Below are 20931 nucleotides of genomic sequence, written 5' to 3'. Positions count from 1 at the left end.
TACAAAACAGCGGTTTTGGGAGTTTGGTGGCAAAAATGGTAAACTGCTGGCAACTAAGCTTAAAGGACTAATGACAGATACATGTATCTGTTCCATTGAAATCAATGAAGGAGACACGTATAAGGAGGAATTACATCCCAGTGAGGCAGACCTGATAACTTTCTTTGATAAAAGAAGTCTTTCAAAGATAACTAATGATAGGAAATCAGCACTTGAATCTGTGATTGATGTAGTAGAGGTCAATAATGCAATTGTACAGATAAAGATGGGAAATCACCAGGGCCAGATGGTATTGTCTCTGTTTTATAAGAAGTATGCAAGTCAACTATCGCCAATTTTATGTGTGCTCTTTAATGATGTTCTAACATCTGGAATCTTATATGACTCGATGAAGGATGTGCTGATCATTGTTATTCCAAAGACAGATAAGGATCATAAAAAGTGTGGGAACATAGGCCAATTTCTTTGCTGAATGTGGATTTCAAAACTTTTACCAAAATCTGGGCAAATAGACGTATGACTAGTATGGGAGATCTGGTTGATGAATCTCAGGTGGGCTTAATCCCAGGAAAATTTGGATATGATAACATAAGGACTGTGTTAAATGTTATGGGAGTACATTATGGAAAAGATTCAAATGGGATTATATGGTTTTTTGACGCCGAAAAAGCCTGTGATAGGGTTAATTGGAGGTTCCTGGAATATACACTGTTGAGAATGGGGTTTGGTCCAGTGTTTATGGGAATGATTGATTGTATCCATCATGATGTTAAAGCTAGGGTGTTTGTTAATGGGCTGGTCTCTGGGTGCTTTCCCCTGTCTAAAGGCACGCGTCAGGGATGTCCTTTGTTGCCATTTTTGTTCAACTTAGCACTAGAGCCATTGGCTGCATACATCAGACAATGTGTAGAGATTATGTGTCGGGAAAATAGTGATTAAAGTTTTGTGCTATGCGGATGATATGCTGTTTCTACTGTCAAATCCAGATACACGTGGTTCTGTGTTGAAGCAAATGTGGGAAGATTGACTGGACATAAAGTAAATTGGGACAAAACCGACATTTTTCCACTATCAAAAACTTGTGGCCAGGACATCCTAATATCATGGAATTGTAAATGGTCCCTTGAAGGTGTTAAATACTTAGGTATACATATAATTGGTGACTTGAATAAAATGATTCAACATAATATAGATAAGGTAATGGATAAAATCTCGATCTCTATCAAAAGGTGGGAATGGTTGAACTTGAATTTGTGGGCAAGAATGAATGCAATTAAAATGGTCTTGTTGCCTAAAATCTTATACATTATCCAGTCAGTTCCATTATTGATTAGTAAAAAACAGCTACTGAAGATTGATAACATTTTTCAGTCTTTTTTATGGGGCGTTGGAAAAAGACCTCAAATTCCAAGATATATATTAATGCAAAAGGTTGAAGAAGGTGGTTTCGGCTACCCAGACTTGGTGAAATACTGTAAGGCTTTTCTGCTTAAGAAGAGTTCGTATTATTTTAGAGATGAGAATTTTAAGGGACCAATCTGGTTGCACATGGAAAAAGAAATGAATATTCTTTATACTATGGGGAAGCTGTCAAATAAGAAGTTGAAATTACAGCCGATAGTGGCGACTAGGCAGGCTTTTTGGTTGTGGTTTAAGGAGAATGGGCAGAATTATGGATTCAACGAAGATCCGTCTTTTTGGCATAATGAGGCATTGCAACTTGATAATAGATGCTTAAATTGGCAGGGTTGGGTCAAAAATGGTATATTAAATCTAAGTGATATACTGGATGGTAACAGGCTATTACAATTTGAGGAATTGCAGAGAAAATATAATCTAAGTAGAAGAGAACGGAGTAAGTATATAGAATTGATTTCACTGATTAACCAAAGGAAAAATATGGAAAATGATTCACTTGGGGATAAGCCAGAGATGTGCAAACCGCTGATAGGACAGGATCACAATGTACGTACCTACATGAATTTTATGCCCATGGAAATTGGGCATATTGATGCATGGGATAAACTGAAGGTTACATGGTCAGTGGATGTAAATATAGACTTTACGGATAAGGATTGGAAGAATATACTCAGCACGAATTTGGGAGCAGATCTAAATCTGTTTTTTTTAGACAGAAAATAGTTGGCAGAGTATATTGGACACAGTCAAGATGCACACATTGAAGTTGAGGACAGATGAACTGTGCTGGAGCTGTGGAAGTGACAGAGGTACTCTTTTGCATCTACTTTGGAACTGTTCAAGAGTTCAGGATGTCTGGAAAGAGATAATTGATAGAGTTGATATGATTTTTGGTGTTGTCATGCAAAGATCAGCAGAGAAAATAATCTTGCTTCAACATAGGGGAAGATGTAAAAGTACTAAGAAACATAATTACTGGATAGATAAGGCCATGTTGGTAGCAATTAAGGTGAATTTTAGGGTCTGGAAGACAAGGAAGAAACCTATTGTTGAGGACTGGTTAGTGGAGTTACAGATTTTGTCAAAGTATGAAAAGATCTCATTAAAGGGTAAAGATAATGAGGAAGAATACCTTTTGTTATGGGGACCATTTAATGCCTTATATGATTGAGTGTCTAGGGTCAGGATGGATGAGAGGAGTGAAATACCCGGCCCCTTTATTTTTTTCTTCTCCCTTCGTCCTTTGTTTGGTTCAATGTTTGTTTGTGTATTTTATAGATATTATATTATGTTTTTGCTACTTACATAGGGAGATAATAACTTGACATGTTTAAGGGTGGTAGAATTGATATTCCGTATCTTGTTTGATGGGGTAGTAATAAGATGTTGTTGATGTGTTCACCTTATAACTTTATTGTACAACCCTGTTACATCCTGTGTGATGGAAATATGTTTTGTTGATAAACTAATAAAAAGATAATAAAAAAAATAAAGAAAAATAAAGAAGTTACGATTACTTCAATAGAGTTGTGTGTGTTGAATATGCCGTTGGAAATAAACATGGCAATATTTAATCTTTATTAATAACATTGGCTGATTTCTCAGCATTAAGGTGTGAAGGGGACGGGAGTATACATAGATTGGACACCTTTTATTGTAGATTGTATTACTATCTCGTGTCAGGGTTGATATTACTCCCCTGCTCCCAAATAGTTGTTAAAAGCTCAGTAAATATTATCCAAATTATAAATATCTCATTATGGCTGCACTGATTGTTTGATTACCTCTTAGGAACAGTGTCATATCTTCGGGGACTGAGATTATCAGTGTTATAAAACTCACCCAAAGGAGATTGTTTTCTTGTTTGAGCCTTTGCTTCTGCAGTTAAAACTGTCACTGCTGGTTCCTAATCTTTGAGGCCATTTGTAGCGATTGTTCTGGAATCAGAATTATGCTTGGAAATGGGCTCAAGGTAAGATTTGGGGGAGGTTACTAGCATGGCTTTGTGGTGCAGAGAATGTTCTTGGGTTACAGAGGAGGCTGCTTTTAGGCTTGTTGACTTCCCTTCTTTTTCACCCCATTCCTCTTTCACTTCATAGGAATTGGACTTGCTCCAGCCCTGTACCTGCTTCTCTGCGAGGGCTAGCAGCTTTCCTTACTACAAATCAGCCAAGAGGTTGTCTGCCACCTTGCATTGCCACCCATTTAGCAGCTCTAATGCTACTCCAGTGCCACTCAAATCTTCACAAATGTTGATCAATTTCTGTTGTGCCTTTTCGTCGCGAGTGTGATAGAAAAAATGCTTTTGGATGATTTCTGCTGTGTCTTCTACTCATGGATCTGTACTAGCTGTTAAAACAATACTTTCTCTGCAACATTTCCAAGCCTGGCATGAGTGTCTCTGTCTCTGATTGTCTTTTCTTGCAGCACAACAGTGTTGAGCCCCCACAGGAGAGTGCTACCGACCTACAATTCATGTTGCTATTGTTGCTGTAAATGATAAGTAATTCCCTCGGTATTCAATTGCAAACTGTGATGCAATAGCACTTATTCTGTGCCGTGGCATCTCTGAACGCGGTCTCCAGCTCATACCGGAGAGGAGTTGGGTCCAAAATAGTGAAGACTTATGTTGGTGTGATAGCCAATTTCATTGATGAACAAAAACAATATATAAAAATGTCAATCTAAAATTAAGGAAAGTTAGTTACAGCTCATTATTGCAAACGGTCTATGTGCTGTGTGTGTTATCGGAACTGCTGTGTGTGTTATCGGAATTGCAGTTCTTATCCTCTGCTCCACTCATGTTGTCTGGTTTATGTTTCTCCAGCTGAGGGAGCAGGGTGTCCTGGTTTATAAAAATGTAATATAATTTGCATATTTGAGGAAGTGAAGAACTTTCCAGCACATTACCCTTTCCCATTTTAGCCTTGTGTATCCCCTCTGGTATTACTAGAATCTGGGAGCACATTGTGGTCTGGCAATTGTAATTTTATTGAAATGGGTTTATGCAACAGCATAAGTTATAGCCGCAAAATCTGAGGTTACTCGAACAGTCATGTTCTGGGGGTGTTGCAAAATAAAGTCCTGAACCAAATAGCAGGTCTCCTTCCAGATACAGCTGGTAACACCTTATGATCTGAATTGGGGGTGCTCAATTTAAAGGTGTAGGCCCAATTAAGGTTTTTTAAAAGCACATCTAGGGTTTTCTGCTAATCATAATGCGAATCAGAATAAGTAAGATTGTGGCCTCCACTCCAAAAGACAAATACTCGTGATATAAGGGAGGTTGAAAGGCACTGCCCGCTTGGCGATGGGGGAGCTGGTGGGGGCTTCGAAATATAACAAAATTTTGCACATGAAGTCAATTCTAATTAGCTCTTAAAGCAAGAGCTTGTCAAATGGGGAGAGAGGCACATGATCATAAAATACATAAGCTACCCTCCTTAAGCTGATATGCAGACTTAAGTACACATATGTGCCAGCAAGGAGAAATTTGTTATATAAGATCACCAAAATGAAGGAGGCTGATGCTAAAGTTACGTTAAAGTTTTTCATTCATATTGTTCCATCTAATAAACAAAGTTGTGCAGGGGAAAGTACTAAGTGTGCCTGCAAAATGGGAGTTGAAGATTTGGTCAATTTCTTTGTTAATTTGTCGTTCTGTTTTGCTGAAGCGGTGGTTCACCCTAGATTTTGTTAAATCGTATTAGGACAGGGGTCCCCAACCTTTTGTGCATAATGATCAAAATGTATGTATGAAGTAAAATGGTAAAATGGTGAGCAGCATCCATTCTTCGATGGAACATATTGGTGCTGAGATGCTGGAAAAATGATTGCAACACACATCATAAATGTAACAAACTTACGCTTGCTAATAGACCATATTAATACAGGAATGGTTCAAGTAAGGTGAAATGCCTTTTGGGAATCATCATCTGCTGCACACCAGTGACTACCAAGATAATGCATGTACAGTGATTTGCATGGTGGGACACATAGCATCGCAAGTTGCAAAGCATACCTTTCGATCAAAGTGAAGTGCATTGTGGGAACTGTAGTTCACCCCCTCGTTAGCGACTCTGTTGTAGTCATGAGACGTAATGGGTTACTAAATTCGAAATGGAGAAGAACATCTGAGATTCAGAGCATTCTAGGATCTCCTGTTGAGAAGCCTTGTAAAAGAAAAGAGAATTAAAGGTGTCAGAAACATGCAAGCAAATGGAGATCTGATGGGACTTTTAGTTCCTTGGATTCCTGAACATTCCGGGCACTTCACTGTGAATACAAATTATAAAACACACATTTTGTGTGTCTGAGTACATCATTGCTGTGCCAGCCTGTCACAGATGGTGCTCATAGTGGGATACATTAGGACCTGATGTAAAGCGTGGGACACTAGTGAACATAGGCAGAACCTGAGCAAGGATGCCTGTGAAAAGTAGGTCATATCTTACTCAGCCTCCTAGGTTTAGCCATCATAGTTCAGCATCTGAGCAAGACACTAGAGAGGAGAAGATCTCACCCGAAAAAAGTACCAAAGACAGACACTCATTTTCTGTTGCTGTTCAAACATGTTCCATATCCTCCTGGGCTGACCAAATCCTCTCAGTTGCACAGTCTAAAAACATGAAACAGCTTATTGAATTTCTAGCTAGGGCTCACGTAAAGCCTTGAAAACACAAGGAGAAACACACTTAGAAATGCAAGCCAGCCAACAACAGGCTATCATCCAGTTATTGTACCTACAGCTTGATTGGAGAGATATAGTCAAAATGAAGTCACTACCGTCTTCATTCACTTTGCTAGTGAATAGCTAGTAAGGAGGGCCAACTTGTCCAACGAAAGATGGACTCACCACATTGCTCCTGTGTTAACAGAAGAAGCATAGCATGCTTACCTGTGACAAGATTATCAAAACTTTGTCCATATGCAAAACATTGAGCTAATGAATTTGCCTCCAATTTTCCTGCTTGTATAATAGGACATTGAGCAAACTGGTTTTGTCCCAATCTCTAGTATTTTCATGTTACAAAGAAAACAAAGAACACATGTAGTAGATTCATGTTTGCCCTTAGTGCAAATGTTTTTAGATAATATACTTGGAAACAAACCTTTTTGCTCTGTTCTGCATTGCCTAAGTAGTCACATAGATTTGCTCAATTTTTAGCACTGGTGTAAATGTCAGACCATCTGGCCCCAGCAAGCTAACCCAAAAATAGATGGAGCAACATGAATATTCCAAATGCATTCTTGAAGAGCTTAGGTTTAGAGGGGGAAACTTACCGGATGGACTGTGAGACTACTTACACAGGAATCACCTTGACAGATATACTGCAGATGAAGAGATGTAGCACAAAAGCGGTTGCATAGCCCAGATGCAGATAAAAGGTCTGACACCCTAATTTGGGAACATTTCTTTCACCCCTTAGCATCAGCTCTATAGAAATGGTCAGGCAACAGTATAAGACAACTTTAGGAGATGCCAATATAGCTTCTACTTAGACACAGTTTCTTTCCATTTGCATTCTATAATTCCGATCCAAGCTATGAAAATGAATACATTTTGTGGGAGAACCTAAGAGACATGGAGATTGCCTCAAGTTAAAATGAAGGACACCAGAATATTGCCTAATTGTATTTATGATTAATGTTTTTCATCAGCTACCATGAAAAGGGTACACTTGCGGGATGCAGGTAGGTACCTGCTCCCCTGAGAGACAGCACCTGAGAAATGGCACAGAGTTTCCCACACACCAGGAACTGAACTGGCCAAAGGACTGGCTAGTAACCAATTTTAAAATCACAGCAAGAAATTCTGAGAGCTCTTTGTGGTAAAGTAAAACAGAACTCTACTAATGAAGAGATGTGGAGTCTGCAAAATGTAAAGCAGCATTGCATCTAATCACCAATAACATTACTCCCGAACAAAAGTGGTGAGCAGTGTGAAAGAAAGCCAAGGACTTTGATGCTAGATTTTGCACTACATGGAAAATATTGTAATGTATTCACCTGTAATATTATACACCAAAATGATGGTATGTGTTTTCAAATGAAGCATCACAGTGCACAATCATGTTATTCTATAGCATGTTGTCATGTAATTTCAAATGAAGCTTCATATTATACCAGGCAAGTCAGCTTGAGGCATATTTCATTCAGAAAATGAGAAATAATATGTCTGAAATATAAAAGCGATAACTTTATAAATGCACATAGAAGTCTTTTGGTATTACACAAAGATTTGAATATGTGGAACTTTAAAATACATTACTGTTGATGAACTTTGTTTATTTCAGAATTACACCAGAAATCCATAAAACAGCAACAAAAAAACATCCACAGCATACATAAAACCTGGGCCAAATACAGCATAATTAAGACACAAAGTGCATAACATAAAATTACAGTTAATAAATCACATCACAAAGAGGACAGTCCAGTTCTTCTTTTCCATGCATAGCGATGGTAACATGTAAGTTTAAAAGTAGTAACACAAAAGTCAGTTTCCAGTGATTAAGACCAAAGCCCCTGAGTAAAGTTAAAAGGTATTGTCTCTGCAAATCATTATATAATGGACAGTGTGCCAGGGTTTCAACATTACCACATGAACAACTATTGTCATTTGCGTACCTTGTGCCCGAACAATGGCAACTAATAGGCTTTAACTGCAAAGTGTATAGCCTAGCTCAAGACATAAGTGAACTGTGATAGAATTTAGTCACAAAATCAAGATACGCACCCTCCCCTATAGGTGGCAAAAGAGGGAGATACTGTCTTACATAAGATTTATGTCCTCCCTCCTGCTACTCCAGAGAGTCAGAAACCTGCTTTTTAGTTCTTTCACAAACATAGCAGCAAGAATAGATGGATTTGTAAATCTCACATTCTTAACCCACAGTGCCAAGAGATTGTTTAATATTAAATACCCATTCGATTTCATTATGATTACCCAAATACAATATGTTTCTAATCAAAACTTTGGTTATATTTTCTTCTCGGCTCCTCCACAAAGAGAATCATAATAGAATATGTTTTAGCTTATCAGAAATGTGGCAAAGTCCTGTTTCGAGATGTGTAATGAGTGATGCCTTAGTTGGTGGCACAAGTCGGGAGAGAAAGGAATTCTCCTCAGTTTAGAGTCCCTCCAGCTTGCCCACATCCCATAGTTCACTACAGTTCTCACAATTACAGACAAAATAAATTGCAATTGTAGAATAGTTATATATTATTTAATCATGCCAGTACCCAGTAGTGTATAACAGGCAGTATCCGAGGTAGCACATGAATAGAATAATAGCATGCCAAAATCCTGTAGACATTGGATCTAGGACCTTCTAAACATGTTTCTGCAATGGCAGAGAAGGATATGTGCAAGAACAGTTTGATGAAATGACTTACATCAACAGTATCGGAAAGCTATGAAGCTGGGTCATTTCTAAAGAACTAAGTGCCTATTGTGAAGGCCCCAAGATACAGACAACAGATTCAAAGTTCAAAAGAAAATGGTTTATTAACACAAATGTCAGGATGGTTGAAGGTTTAACTTGACCTATGGTAAATTGGGTTTTCCCTACCGGAATGAAACTAAAGAAAGTCTGATTCAGAAAGTTACACTTAAAAGTCTGTCTGTGTCCAAAACATATCCTTGCCCTCACAACCAACGCTACACAATGTGTATGGATGGCAACAATACCTTGATTCCTTTTCAGCTCCCCTTGCCCAAGTTCAAGAAAGTTCCACAAAAGTCTCAAGATTACCTTTCTCAAGTCCAAAAGAGTTCCTCACATCCTTGGTGCGCCCTTCCCCAAGTTCAAGGCTACACAGTTCCACACAATTCTCGGGGTTCCCTTCCCCAAGATCAAGGTAACACAGTTGCAAAGAAAAGGGTCTTGAGGCTCTGTCCTCAAGATAGCATTTAAGTTTATCAAGTCTCAAGGTTCCCTTCCCCAAGACTTCAAGTTGCCAACGTATGCTTGGTTTCAGTCTTTCAATGTACAAAACAACTCCAGATCAACTGGACACTCCTTCTGGATTGAGTTCACAGTTCACTTAAATTGCTCCTTGTGGGTTTACTTCAACAATAACTTTGGCTTTCACAATTGAGGGTTCCCTGGTCTAGGTGCGGTAGCCAGACCACACGGTCCACCCATTACAGGTTGCGCAACCAGGAACCCTAGGCTCTTCACACTCACTTGGCTCATCCTGTTAGCTTCTTGCTTTGGCACAATATGTCACATATCCTCTGGCACTCTTTGGCCTTGCTGTTCTGCATTCATGTATAAAGTTCACTATGAGGTGGTTTTATTTCTTTCCCGCCTTTCTGTCATGCTCTTTTGCAAAAATTCCTCAATTGTTCTCTTATTTCGTATGTTGCTTTCAAATTGGCACTTTTGGCTCCCCTGCAGGACCTACCACGACTACCTCCTGATTAACAGGACTCCGTGCTGGACTCTCCCACACAGGCCTCCCTGTTGGTCTGCGTGTTGCTGGTTTCCTCCCTTCTTATACACCTGCAACCATTTCATACGTTGCAGGTGTGAGTTTCCAATTAGCATTGCCTGACAACAATTAGAGGGACATGCCTGACCTTTATTGTACTCTGCAGGGATCTTCCTTGTCGCAGTACTAGAGTGGTGATGAAATGGTCTACTGGTGTTCACTCCTCCTAGTCGCCTCTATCTCATCCCAGTACTCTAGTAGGTTGCATGAGGAACATTGAGGGGAGTTGTTTTACAGTTGCCGGGGGAGGGTTAGGTTGGTTCTCAGTAGGGAAAGGGGGATACCATGTCTCGCCTGTGGGTACCCTTTCCCAATCCCAAAAGACCCTCCACCCAGGTGATACACCTTTGCTTCTCCATCCCCAAGGTCAGGATCCAAAAGCAATGGCCTTTCCCTGGCCACCAGAGAAGACACTCCAGTGGGAGTAAGAGTGAGGATACCCTCAGGTTTCTCACACTAGATAGAAACCAGTTTAGGGAAATCATGCCGCAAGCAACACACAGAGAGGCTCCCTGTTCCTCCCCACAATCAAGATGGCGTAACCTGGGGAAGCGCCATGACTGGCTAGAGAATGCAGGTGGTACACTGTGTGTTCTCGCCCCTATTTCCAGCCACCTGATTGGCTGGGCGCCCTTCGCCGGCTGTGAATCATAATTGTTTGCATAACATTCAGCTGATTGCTGATGGAGACTGAGCTTCCTCTCTTTGATTTCATCCACCAAGTGAAGCTGGAAGGAGTCCAGAATATTCCCAAGACTATAAATTGAAACCTCAGATGAAAGGTTAAGTGGCCATGGATGTATCAGAATGTTTGGAGACCCTTTGCCGATTAACCAACATTCCTATAATGAGGGCCATGCATGCGTAAACATGGCACCATCTAAGTTCGACCCAGGGACTGCAGGAAAGCCTAATTGATGAATGGAGGCACTCCATTTAGGAAGGCAGAAAATGAAGGTTCCCCTGGTCCTCATACCTCTGAGATAGTTTACAGATAAAGATTGCATTGTATGATTTGAACTATGTTCCCCCTGCAAATGTGCAAGATAAAACACTTTCAATCATTTGACCCATTAATAGTTAACATGTTTAAAGGGTCAGCCCTTGCAGTCGATCAGTGCACACCCTTTCAATAAATGCTATATAATTATGTGCAAGTATTAAAATAACAGGTTAAAATTCAACCTTGTATTTATTAATGTAGAGACAGAAAATACTGCAATGTTTGAACAGTGATCTGTTTATGTAATATATTCTAGGCATTGTGTGGCTGCTCAGTCAGTGTACCTACCTTGGAAGAAAGAAATATATCTATGACGATAAACGAGGTGGTGAAACCTGGAATGATAAGACGACTTTTGGGCTACGGTCTACCATTTCCCAAAAACCCTGACCAAAGGGGTGATTTGCTTATAGAATTCGACGTGGCTTTCCCAGAGAGCATACCTTCAACGTCAAAGGAAATACTGAAGAAACATCTTCCTGGTTAATAAGGTAATGTTATTGTTATAAAATATTTATCTAAGTCTAGTGAATGTAAAATAATTTGAAACATTCCTTTTTCTTTATTTTTAAATCCATAACATGAGATGACAACTACACTACAATATGGTTCTTGATGATGCTTTGTTTCTGGGCCATCCATCAAGAGAATTTGAGTTCACAAAAATGTCCAAATTGATTACTATCTCTCAGTTTGAATTCATAAAGTGCACCAGAAATTCTATAAGCAGCATCTATGACCTAATGGGACTATTATTTTTTGTGAAGCATTCTATAGCTGCTAGACTTTACAGAATGTGAGAAACCATAAGCAAATCAGCCCATTATTATTCCAAAAGGGAATCCAGGCCAAACCGCTATAGTACTGCATATAGGTGAAACAAGTGTGCCTTTGATGATAGAAGCAGAGTTTTTGCACACTTTTAGACCACACCCATATAAATATTTTTGGCTACAAGACCATCTACGATATTACATATAACAAAGTTGGCAGCCCTTTTTAAAAAACGCCAACTAGTTGTCATTTATATTCTTAATTTTTGTAGATATTCATTGTTCAATCATTTATTTGTGGTCATGTGATGCCTATTGTACACCTTAGAAGTATAAATGAAGCGTAATAGTAAATATTAATGTTTTGTTCATAATTTATATCAGAGTATACAAATTCATTGAATTAGTCAGGGGAAGAAAAACAAAAGCATTAACAATTTTTGATTGATGTTTATGTAATACTAATACAGTGTCTTATATTACTGATGTATATGTTATTTTTCATTAGTGAATTAATATTGATACTATTCCCCAAACAGATTATTGGTAATAACCCCTGCCCCCTTATTTCAATCAGTTCAATGAGCGGCACACTGTGGGGCAGCCTTCCTACACATGCAGTGTAGTGTGCATCCTTTCTTGCAGCCACATCATAAGAGTTCCCTGCAAGCTTGCGTAGCTTCTGGTAGGGTTGGCCAAGATATTTCTCATACACCTAGATCCTTCTTCTTCCACCCCCAATCACTTGGCGATTGAAGCTGTGGTGTTGCAACCATCGTTTGGGTCCAGCAGTAAACAACCTGGTAGACATCTCTTTTTGTACGCTGAATGAACGGATCTTGCATGGGCGGCAGATTGACAATTGTTCTATCTTTCTTCGTAAATAGGTGTTTTCTTGCCTCATTAACATGTCCATTGCTGCTATTACGGTCATATAGCAAAATTACAAATCTCTCTAATGGCTTCAGCATTTCTTCTACTGCCTGCTGACTAGGCCTGTCAGCCAATCCACAAAAAGCTGAGGTGACATCTCTGTATGCATTCCAGGTGTCCCATACAGTCCTCTTGACGTTTCTTCCAAGAAAGGACACAGTGTCACACCCAGTTATTGCGTGAAACATCAGTAAGGCAGTACAACGATCAGGACCCAAAGCTCTTGCTAACTCATGAGCAGCAAAGAACCAGAAGTTCTTCCCAATTCTAAATGCAACCCATAGTTCTTCAATGTTCAGACGTTGTGCAGATGTGATTGCGAGAACTACTACGTTGGTATCCACAATGCTGTTTTGGCTTTATTATATGATTGCTGCACAGCATCACATAAATGGAGTAGGATGCGAGTGTCAGCTTCTTTGTGTGGGCATGGAGCCAGTCCCTAGATATCTTGATGTTTTATAGAAAGAACATTGTTACTATGTGTGGTACTGCAGTGCATGTGCGAAAATGAACTAAAAGAACATGGCGCGGGTGTGCTGCCATTTTGGACATTCACTTCCATTACTGCAATGAAAGCCTACGTTTTTGTCGGTTCAGTAAGCAAATGTGAATTTGCAACGGTTGCGAGGTCACATAATGATGGCAGATAAGCTAACTGTGTAGGATAGTTGTTGTATTGTCTGCTGAAGGACGAGTCAAAAAGGGAGTCGGAACTATGCAGGAGCAGTGATAAGGTGTGCTGGGAACGAATGCTAGGGAGAGAAGCTGGGTTTTTCCACTTCTAACTGTAATTTTCCACTTTTTGCTCCCCATGATTGCTATCTGCCCTTTTGCCGAAGGCAGTCTTGTAACCATGAAGGGGTGGGGATCTCCCCATAAAGAGAAGAGGTATTCCTCATGGAAAACAGTGAGGGTTGGACCCCCAGATGATTCAGTCTCACTGAGAGGGATGACGCTCCGCTCCAGCCCCCCTTAACACAAGTGATCTCTCTGCCTACCTACTCTGGGACTAAGCAGTGTCATGGTGGCCGAGATGAAGGTTTCTTCTGCAACCATACTAATGGTAATGCTCATTTTTATGTTTATGTATAATCACCTACATGTTATGTTTTAGTTGTGTGTGTGTATGACATGTGTGAATAAAGGGTCTGTAACAAGCCATTTTTCTTCCAGCTATTGGTCTAAGTGTGGTTCATTGCCTCCCTGAGTCCAAGAACTTTTGGGTCCCTTTAATAGGGTGCGTGAGTCTAAGGTCCCTATACGTGGCCGAAAAGCAAAACATTTGGCGCTGTGAGCAGGGTATTTGTGCTGACATTGATGCCAAAGAACCCTACCAATCTAATACATTTGAAGTGTTGGACTCAGAGAGCCAATGTATTGTGGATGTTTGAAGAGAAAAGTGGGTGTGTTGTGAGGTATTGATGATAGGGACTTGAAACATTATTTGATAACATGAGTTCCCTATTTAGGAGAAAAAGAAGCTCTGCAGGTGGAGACTGTCCTGGAGTGACAATACCAGGGTGGACCAAAGGTCTGCATGACGAAGTGGCACAACCCTGGGCATGTGGTGCAGGTCTGAGTGAGACCTGGGATACAAATATAGGAGAGGCGAGTCCGGCCGAAGTGATGGGTTGTCTGCAACAGGTGCCTGTGGAAAAAGGGAAAGAGGGTTCGGCTCTAGGTAGAAGAGGCTGGATTCTGTTACATGCATTCCGAAAGGTGCATCAACAGAATGTGGAATTGCAGGCGAGTGTTTTGAGATTAGAAAAGGAGCTGGCAGCTGAGAAACAGATTGCATTAATGCAGCAGCTCCAAATGAAATTGTATCATGATAAAGTGGATAAATATCAAGCGGTAGCCGAGCGAGCTGCTGTAAGGATTGCTTGATACACATATTGAAAGAGAAGAGGGAGGGTGAAATCCCGCAAGGTAGCAACCGTGATTGCTTCTGCAGGGGTTGATTGGGACCCCGACCAATGGGATGGAGATGTATTTGACAGTACTAGTATAGAGAGTGGTTCAGAGCAGGAGGTATCGTCCAGGCGAGTCTGGTTAGAAGGAGGTAACAGCTAATCCAGTGATGCGCAGGCAGGCTGGTCCCAATCCAAATAATCCCAGAGTGGGGTTGGTGAATTTGACAGCGCTTGAGGATTATTCTTAGCAAGAGGTTGGGGCAGCAGGTCTCTGGGTAGATGCCACAGCCGCCGCCAGGTTTCTGCCATTGTCGCAGGAAACACATATCCTGGAAATGTTACGTGTAGGTCTTCCCCGTGAGGATGACGGGAGAGACGGGAGAGATTCAAATGTCTTTATTACAGCTAGCGGCTCAAGGATGTAACTGCAAGTACCCGATTGGCCTCAGACTGGCCTAGCGGGGAGAAGAAGTGGCACACCTTGAGAGAGGCCATTCAAAGAGTGAGGGAACATGCCATGAAAGAAGCGATTCATTTAGATACCCCCCAACATGTGGTAGCGTTATCAGTCTCAGCTAGCATTCGAACGGCTTCACCAGCATATAAGAATGTCATTATGACCCTGTTGGTGGGAATAAACGGTAGAATGACAGATGAGGTAGTGGATGCAATCAGGCAGTTGGCATGCCTGGCGGAATGGGAAAAGGCTGAAGAAAGACCAGAGAATGAGAGAGAGTGGAGCGAAGTGAATGACGGACCCCCGGGAAGAGGTTTGACAGCCGAGACGCTTGTGTATCCAGGAAGGATATGTGTTTAGCGCGACTAAAAGATGGGGTGCCACGGGAAGACATTGATGGGATTGAGACACGGGATATGTATCAGTTATTTAAGAAGCAAGGGCTGGAAGGTAAGGAGCGGTACATGCAAGTGAAACGGCAGGATTTACATATACCCAGTAGGGATCAGGTCCCTTCCACGCCGCCCGCGGAGGAGGTGGACAAAGAGTCCCCGGGTACGTCCCCACAATACTGGCTGACTTATGTGGATTTGAGGAAAATGGTGAGTGCGATGGTGGAAATGGAATCCAAATACACTCATTCAAAGTACGAATAGGATTGTGGTCAAAGTCCAGTGACAACTGCCTGAATTAAGGCAGACAGACGGCCTCATGTGAATATGAAGTTATTTTGTCAATCAGAAAATATACAAGAGGTCCGCGCCTTAATTGATACCCGGGCGGTGGCCTCATTGATAAATGGGAATCCTTCAAGGTTTAATGGACAACATTTTATTATCACAGGCTTGGGGTGAAAAGAGACCCCTGCGGTCCAGACCAAAACCGATATGAAAAGGGATACTTATCAAGTGTTAGTTTTTTTTCCAATACCTGGATCCTTTTTGGAGGGTTTGATTATCAAGATCCATAGGTATGGATCTTTATGAAAAACGTTTTGTCTTCTTGTGACGAATTGCATTACTGACATTCTATGCAATAGTTTCTATCTGTGTGCTCCGATGGTTAAGGTTGCATCTGATAGCCTTGGTTAGGGCTCAGATGTGTAAATGGTGCATCAGATTGCACGTGCCATGTTGCTCTTGGTGAGGTGATTCTATAGTTGGCTTAGTGCTATTGGGGTGCTTGTGGCTACCAACAGGTAAGGGACTTACTCCCGCTCACAGCACGTATTGATACTATTGCATAGAATGTCAGTAATTCAATTTGTCACAAGAAGACCAAATGTTTTTCATAAAGATCCGTACCTGAGAGCACAGAGCAAATAATGCAGCATAAGTATGCACTATCAAATGGCATTGCATCAATGAACTTAATGCAAAGTCTTCATATCACAGCTCAGCAACAAGGTAACGAGGAAGCCTTCATTCACCGGTAATAAGAGCACAGGAAACACTGGATATACACCTATCATAGTCTATATCACCACAAACCACTGCACGTCTAAGTTTCACAAATCATTATACGGGTAAGTTCCCAGTGGGAGGGAAATTTACTTGTTCAGCCCACCTAATTTATGGAATTAAGACACCAATTCTTTCCCTAACTCCAGGGCTTTATAAAAGCAACTGAATACCAAATTTGACCAGAATAATTGAAGGAAACTTCCTAAGCAATCGCAGAACCTCGACCATAAACCAGTTTCAACGCCTGAAACCAAGGTAAGCTAGCATGCTTACAACTCCATAAGATACGTTTGATAGACACAATCTCCAGTGCACAGGCAGCATAGACTAACCCAAACCTCTCCTACTCTTCACTCCTCAGACCTACTGAAGTTTCTTCACTCGCAAAGAAAGAACAATGAGAAAATCAAATAACCTTATGTATATATCTGCGTGGATAAACTGAATAAACTTGTGACACTAACTTGAAATGTTTACACCAAAATATGAAGCGTAATACAAAAAGTGACACGCAACACGAAGTAAAGAATGTGCCTCGAGAAAGCCCAACAAAGGACGAAACAACACGTGCAAAGAAATGCTGGCACAAATGTTTTTTTGTAAAAAAACAACACAATTCACACTGTCACGAGTGCTCTATATTAGGAATAACGCACCTATCACTAAAAAGGTCACCACTAAAGTCACAAAAGAATGCACTGAATGAAATAATCTGTAACATACTGATGAATGTGGATCAAAACAGAACCAACAATAAGCGAATTAACTTGTGTTGATGATTTGAATGAAGAATATATCTAACAAAGTGTATAACCTGTATAAACAACACTAACAAGTGAGTACCTCACAATTATTATACAATTTGGAAACTTGTGGGGACATCAGAACGACAAAGCACAAAGGCTCTCATAGGAACCAAACCCCACGTTTCTTAACACTATGACCGATTGGTAAAAATCGGCCCCTATTGAGCCATGCAGCCACTGACCCCGAACTAAATGTGGATAAGTCAGTTACAAATGATACGGACCAACAGAAAGGAAATGCATTAACTAAATCATGGGCAGAGTGCGTAGACTGATACTATTCACCCAACGTAAAAATTGCTTTGACCTGTACCCACGTTATCGTAGGGAAATTGAAGATGCCCCCTGTGCAGGTTCCGTTAGCTACAAAACAATTATCTATGAAACAATATTGTATTCCCAGGGGGCAGAAAGAGATTTCAGACACTATTAAAGGATATGTTGAAGCCGGCGTATTGCGCCCCATAACCACGGTTTGGAACAATCTGGTCTGGCCTGTTAAGAAGCCGGCGGGAAGTTACCGAATGACTGTAGATTACTGTGAGTTGAACAAGTACATTCCTCTGTTAATACCTGCAGTCCTTGATGTAGCCACTCTGACTGAAAATGTGCAGAAGTTTGAGGGAACTTGGTGTGAAGTGTTAGATTTGGCCAATGCCTTTGTCACCGTAGCGATTGCCGAAGAATGTCAGGAGCGGTTTACATTTTCCTACAATGGGAGGCAGTACATGTTCCAACGTCTTTCAATGGGATACATGCATAGTCCGGACCATCTCTCACCGGCTGGTGGCAAAACATTTGGACAAAATTCTGTGCAAGCCAGATGTGTAAATTGTGCATTACAATGATGACATATTGATACAGGGAAAAGATGAGCACAGCATGCGACTGCACCTTTATCTTATCATCGAAGGATTACAAAAGGAAGGATTGGAAATTAATGAGACCAAACCCATGGGTCAGCAGAGACTGTGATTTTTCTGGGGATTCAGTGGCATAATGGGCATCGGAAAATGGTGCCAAAGGCTAAGCAAAAGATGCTTGAGTTTTCCACCCCGATGAACAAGAAACAAGGGCAGCAGTTTATTGGGTTGTTTGGATTTTGGAGACAGCATATTCCACATTTGGGGCCGATTCTGGTGCCTCTTTACAGAGTGACACGCAAGAAATTCCATTCTGAATGGGGTGAGGATCAAGAGAAAGTGTTCCAGCTAGCGAAAGATACCATACAGAGAGTGCTTGATTTATGGCCATTACGGACAGAGGAGGTGGAGTTGAATGTGTCAGTACAGGATAATTATGCCAACTGGAGTTTGTTGCAAAAACAGGACAGGAAGCGGGTGCCTTTAGGATTCTGGAGTTGCAAGCTGCCAGATGCTGGTGATCGATACACTCCCTTTGAAAAGCAGCTGTTAGCCTGCTATTGGGCACTTGTGGATATCGAACAAATGACAGTGGGTGATGATGTATTGATCCGACTGGATATTCCGATCATGCAGTGGGTACTGAGCTCCCCTAAGACACATCAGACAGGGCATGCACAAGATGCCAGTATCATCAAATGGAAATGGTACATTCGAGATTGTGCCAAGACAGGGAAAGGTGGAGTAGCGAAATTACATGAGCAAGTGGCAGGGGTTCAGTTAGTAGATCTGAAGCACACAGAGAGTATTGAAATCGGTGAGTCTCCGGTAAAATGGGGAATCCCGTATGGAGAAATAACGAGTGAACAAGTTGAACATGCCTGGTTTACTGATGGTTCAGCCAAACATGTGGGGACTGAGCAACACTGGAAAGCAGTGGCATATAATCCTAAATTGAAGAAAGTGTTAACCACCTCTGGAAAAGGGAAAAGTAGCCAATTCGCAGAAGTATATGTCATGTATCAGGCTTTGAAATAAGAGACGCCTGGTTGTTGCTATGTCTATACGGACTCATGGTCTGTTGCGAATGGTCTGACTGTTTGGCTGCCTACATGGAGTGGATGACGACTCATGCCAAAGAAGTATGGGGAAAGGAACTGTGGCAGGATATTGCTGAAATGTTGATGCATACCGCAGTAACTGTTTATCATGTAGACGCCCATTGTGCAACAGATTCATTGAAACGAAGGTTCATTTCTGTCATGGACACAAGGTCTGAGGAATATGATCTGGAGAGGATTGCTAAGTGGGCCCACCATAAAAGTGGGCATCTCGGAGAAAAGTCTACTACAGGTGGGTACAAGATAGGGGAATTAGCCTTCCATTAGAGATCGTGAAAACAGTGATTTTACAATGCCCTGTGTGTCAACATCAGAAGCAGAGATCTATTGCGCATGTAATTCAAGGCTCATTATAATGGGGTAAATTGCCCGGACAGATTTAGCAGATCGATTATATATCGGTTCAATGCCCATTAGCCTGGGATGTCAATATGCGCATACAATTGAGGACACGTATTCTGGTTACCTGATGGTGTTTCCATGCAAAAGAGCCACGCAATTGAATACGATTAAATTGTTGGATCAAGTGGGTGTGTATTATGAAATACCCTTATAGATTCAGAGTGACAATGGATCACATTTCAAGGGGAAGTTGATTCAATACTATTCTCAGGAAAAGTGTGTTGAGTGGATCTTTCATGTCCCATATCACCCTGAGGTTTTGAGGTTAATTGAGAGAATGAATGGATTATTGAACGAGCAGTTGCGCAAGACTTGTGAAGACACCCTAAAAGGATGTAATGAGCGTGTGTTGGATTTGGTGCAAATTCTGAGTATTTATTTATTTATTTATTTATTGCATTTGGTTGTACGCCCAAACCCTTGGGTATCACGGCGTAATCTTAGTTAGCAAATCCAGGTTACATACATTATAAGTTGCAGCAGTATACATATATCTTCGTTATGGAATCCGGGTTAAATACAATTTAGATTGCAGCAGTAAGACAGGCAAATGTGAGTAAAGTCTATCATATTATATGGTAGTGATCTAGTGTTGCTCGGGATTTACCGCCTAGGGTAAATATATTTAAGGAATATTAGTACTTGTCGAACAACCAGGTTTTGAGTTGTTTTTTGAACTTAGTTAGTGAGGTTTCATTGGATAGATGGGGTGGGAGAGAGTTCCAGATGCGGGGGGCTGCAATGGTGAAGCTGGCATTACCTGCTCTTGTAGCAGTGAAGCGGGGTCTGTGCAGTTGGATGTTTGCGTTGGATCTGAGAGATCTAGGTGTGGCTTTGCGTGCTATGCAGCTGTTGAGGTAGGTGGGGGCACTGTCAGAAAGGCATTTGTGGGTGATGGAGAGTATTTTATGTAGGATTCTAGCCTGTACTGGGAGCCAGTGTGCCTCTCTTCTATGTTGTATGATGTGTTCTTTTCTCTTAATGCCCAAGGCTGCTCTGAGGGCTTTGTTAGGTAGGAGTTGGAGTTTAGTTAGATTTTTTTTAGAGGTACCTAGGAGTAAGATATTACAATAGTCTATTTTTGTTAAGATGAGGGCTCTAGCAAGTGTCAAGCAGTTGACGGAAGATAGGAGAGGCCTGCTAAGTGTGATGAATTTAGCGGTATATGCTGTTAAAGAAGCAAGGGCAATTAATTGCTAATGGTGAGACTCCTTTGATGCGTATGTTAACGGCAGCCTTGCAAATCAAATCAAACTGAGTTGTGGAAACTTTATTG

At 41.0% G+C, this 20931-nt stretch overlaps 1 protein-coding gene across 1 annotated transcript in view; it reads left to right on the top strand.

Moving 5' to 3' along the window:
- DNAJB4 (DnaJ heat shock protein family (Hsp40) member B4) overlaps positions 1–20931 on the top strand; it is a 358470-nt gene that overhangs the window by 193058 nt on the left and 144481 nt on the right. Inside the window, exon 3 of the mRNA XM_069641647.1 lies at positions 11178–11412. Within this exon, the coding sequence (XP_069497748.1) occupies positions 11178–11408 (231 nt within the window). The 3' untranslated portion in view covers positions 11409–11412. The remainder of the gene's footprint in view (positions 1–11177; positions 11413–20931) is intronic.

The sequence above is a fragment of the Ambystoma mexicanum genome, chromosome 1q, assembly GCF_040938575.1.
Source record: "Ambystoma mexicanum isolate Mex_15411 chromosome 1q, UKY_AmexF1_1, whole genome shotgun sequence".
NCBI classification, from domain to species: Eukaryota; Metazoa; Chordata; class Amphibia; order Caudata; family Ambystomatidae; genus Ambystoma; species Ambystoma mexicanum.
This window is presented reverse-complemented; position numbering and strand designations above follow the sequence as displayed.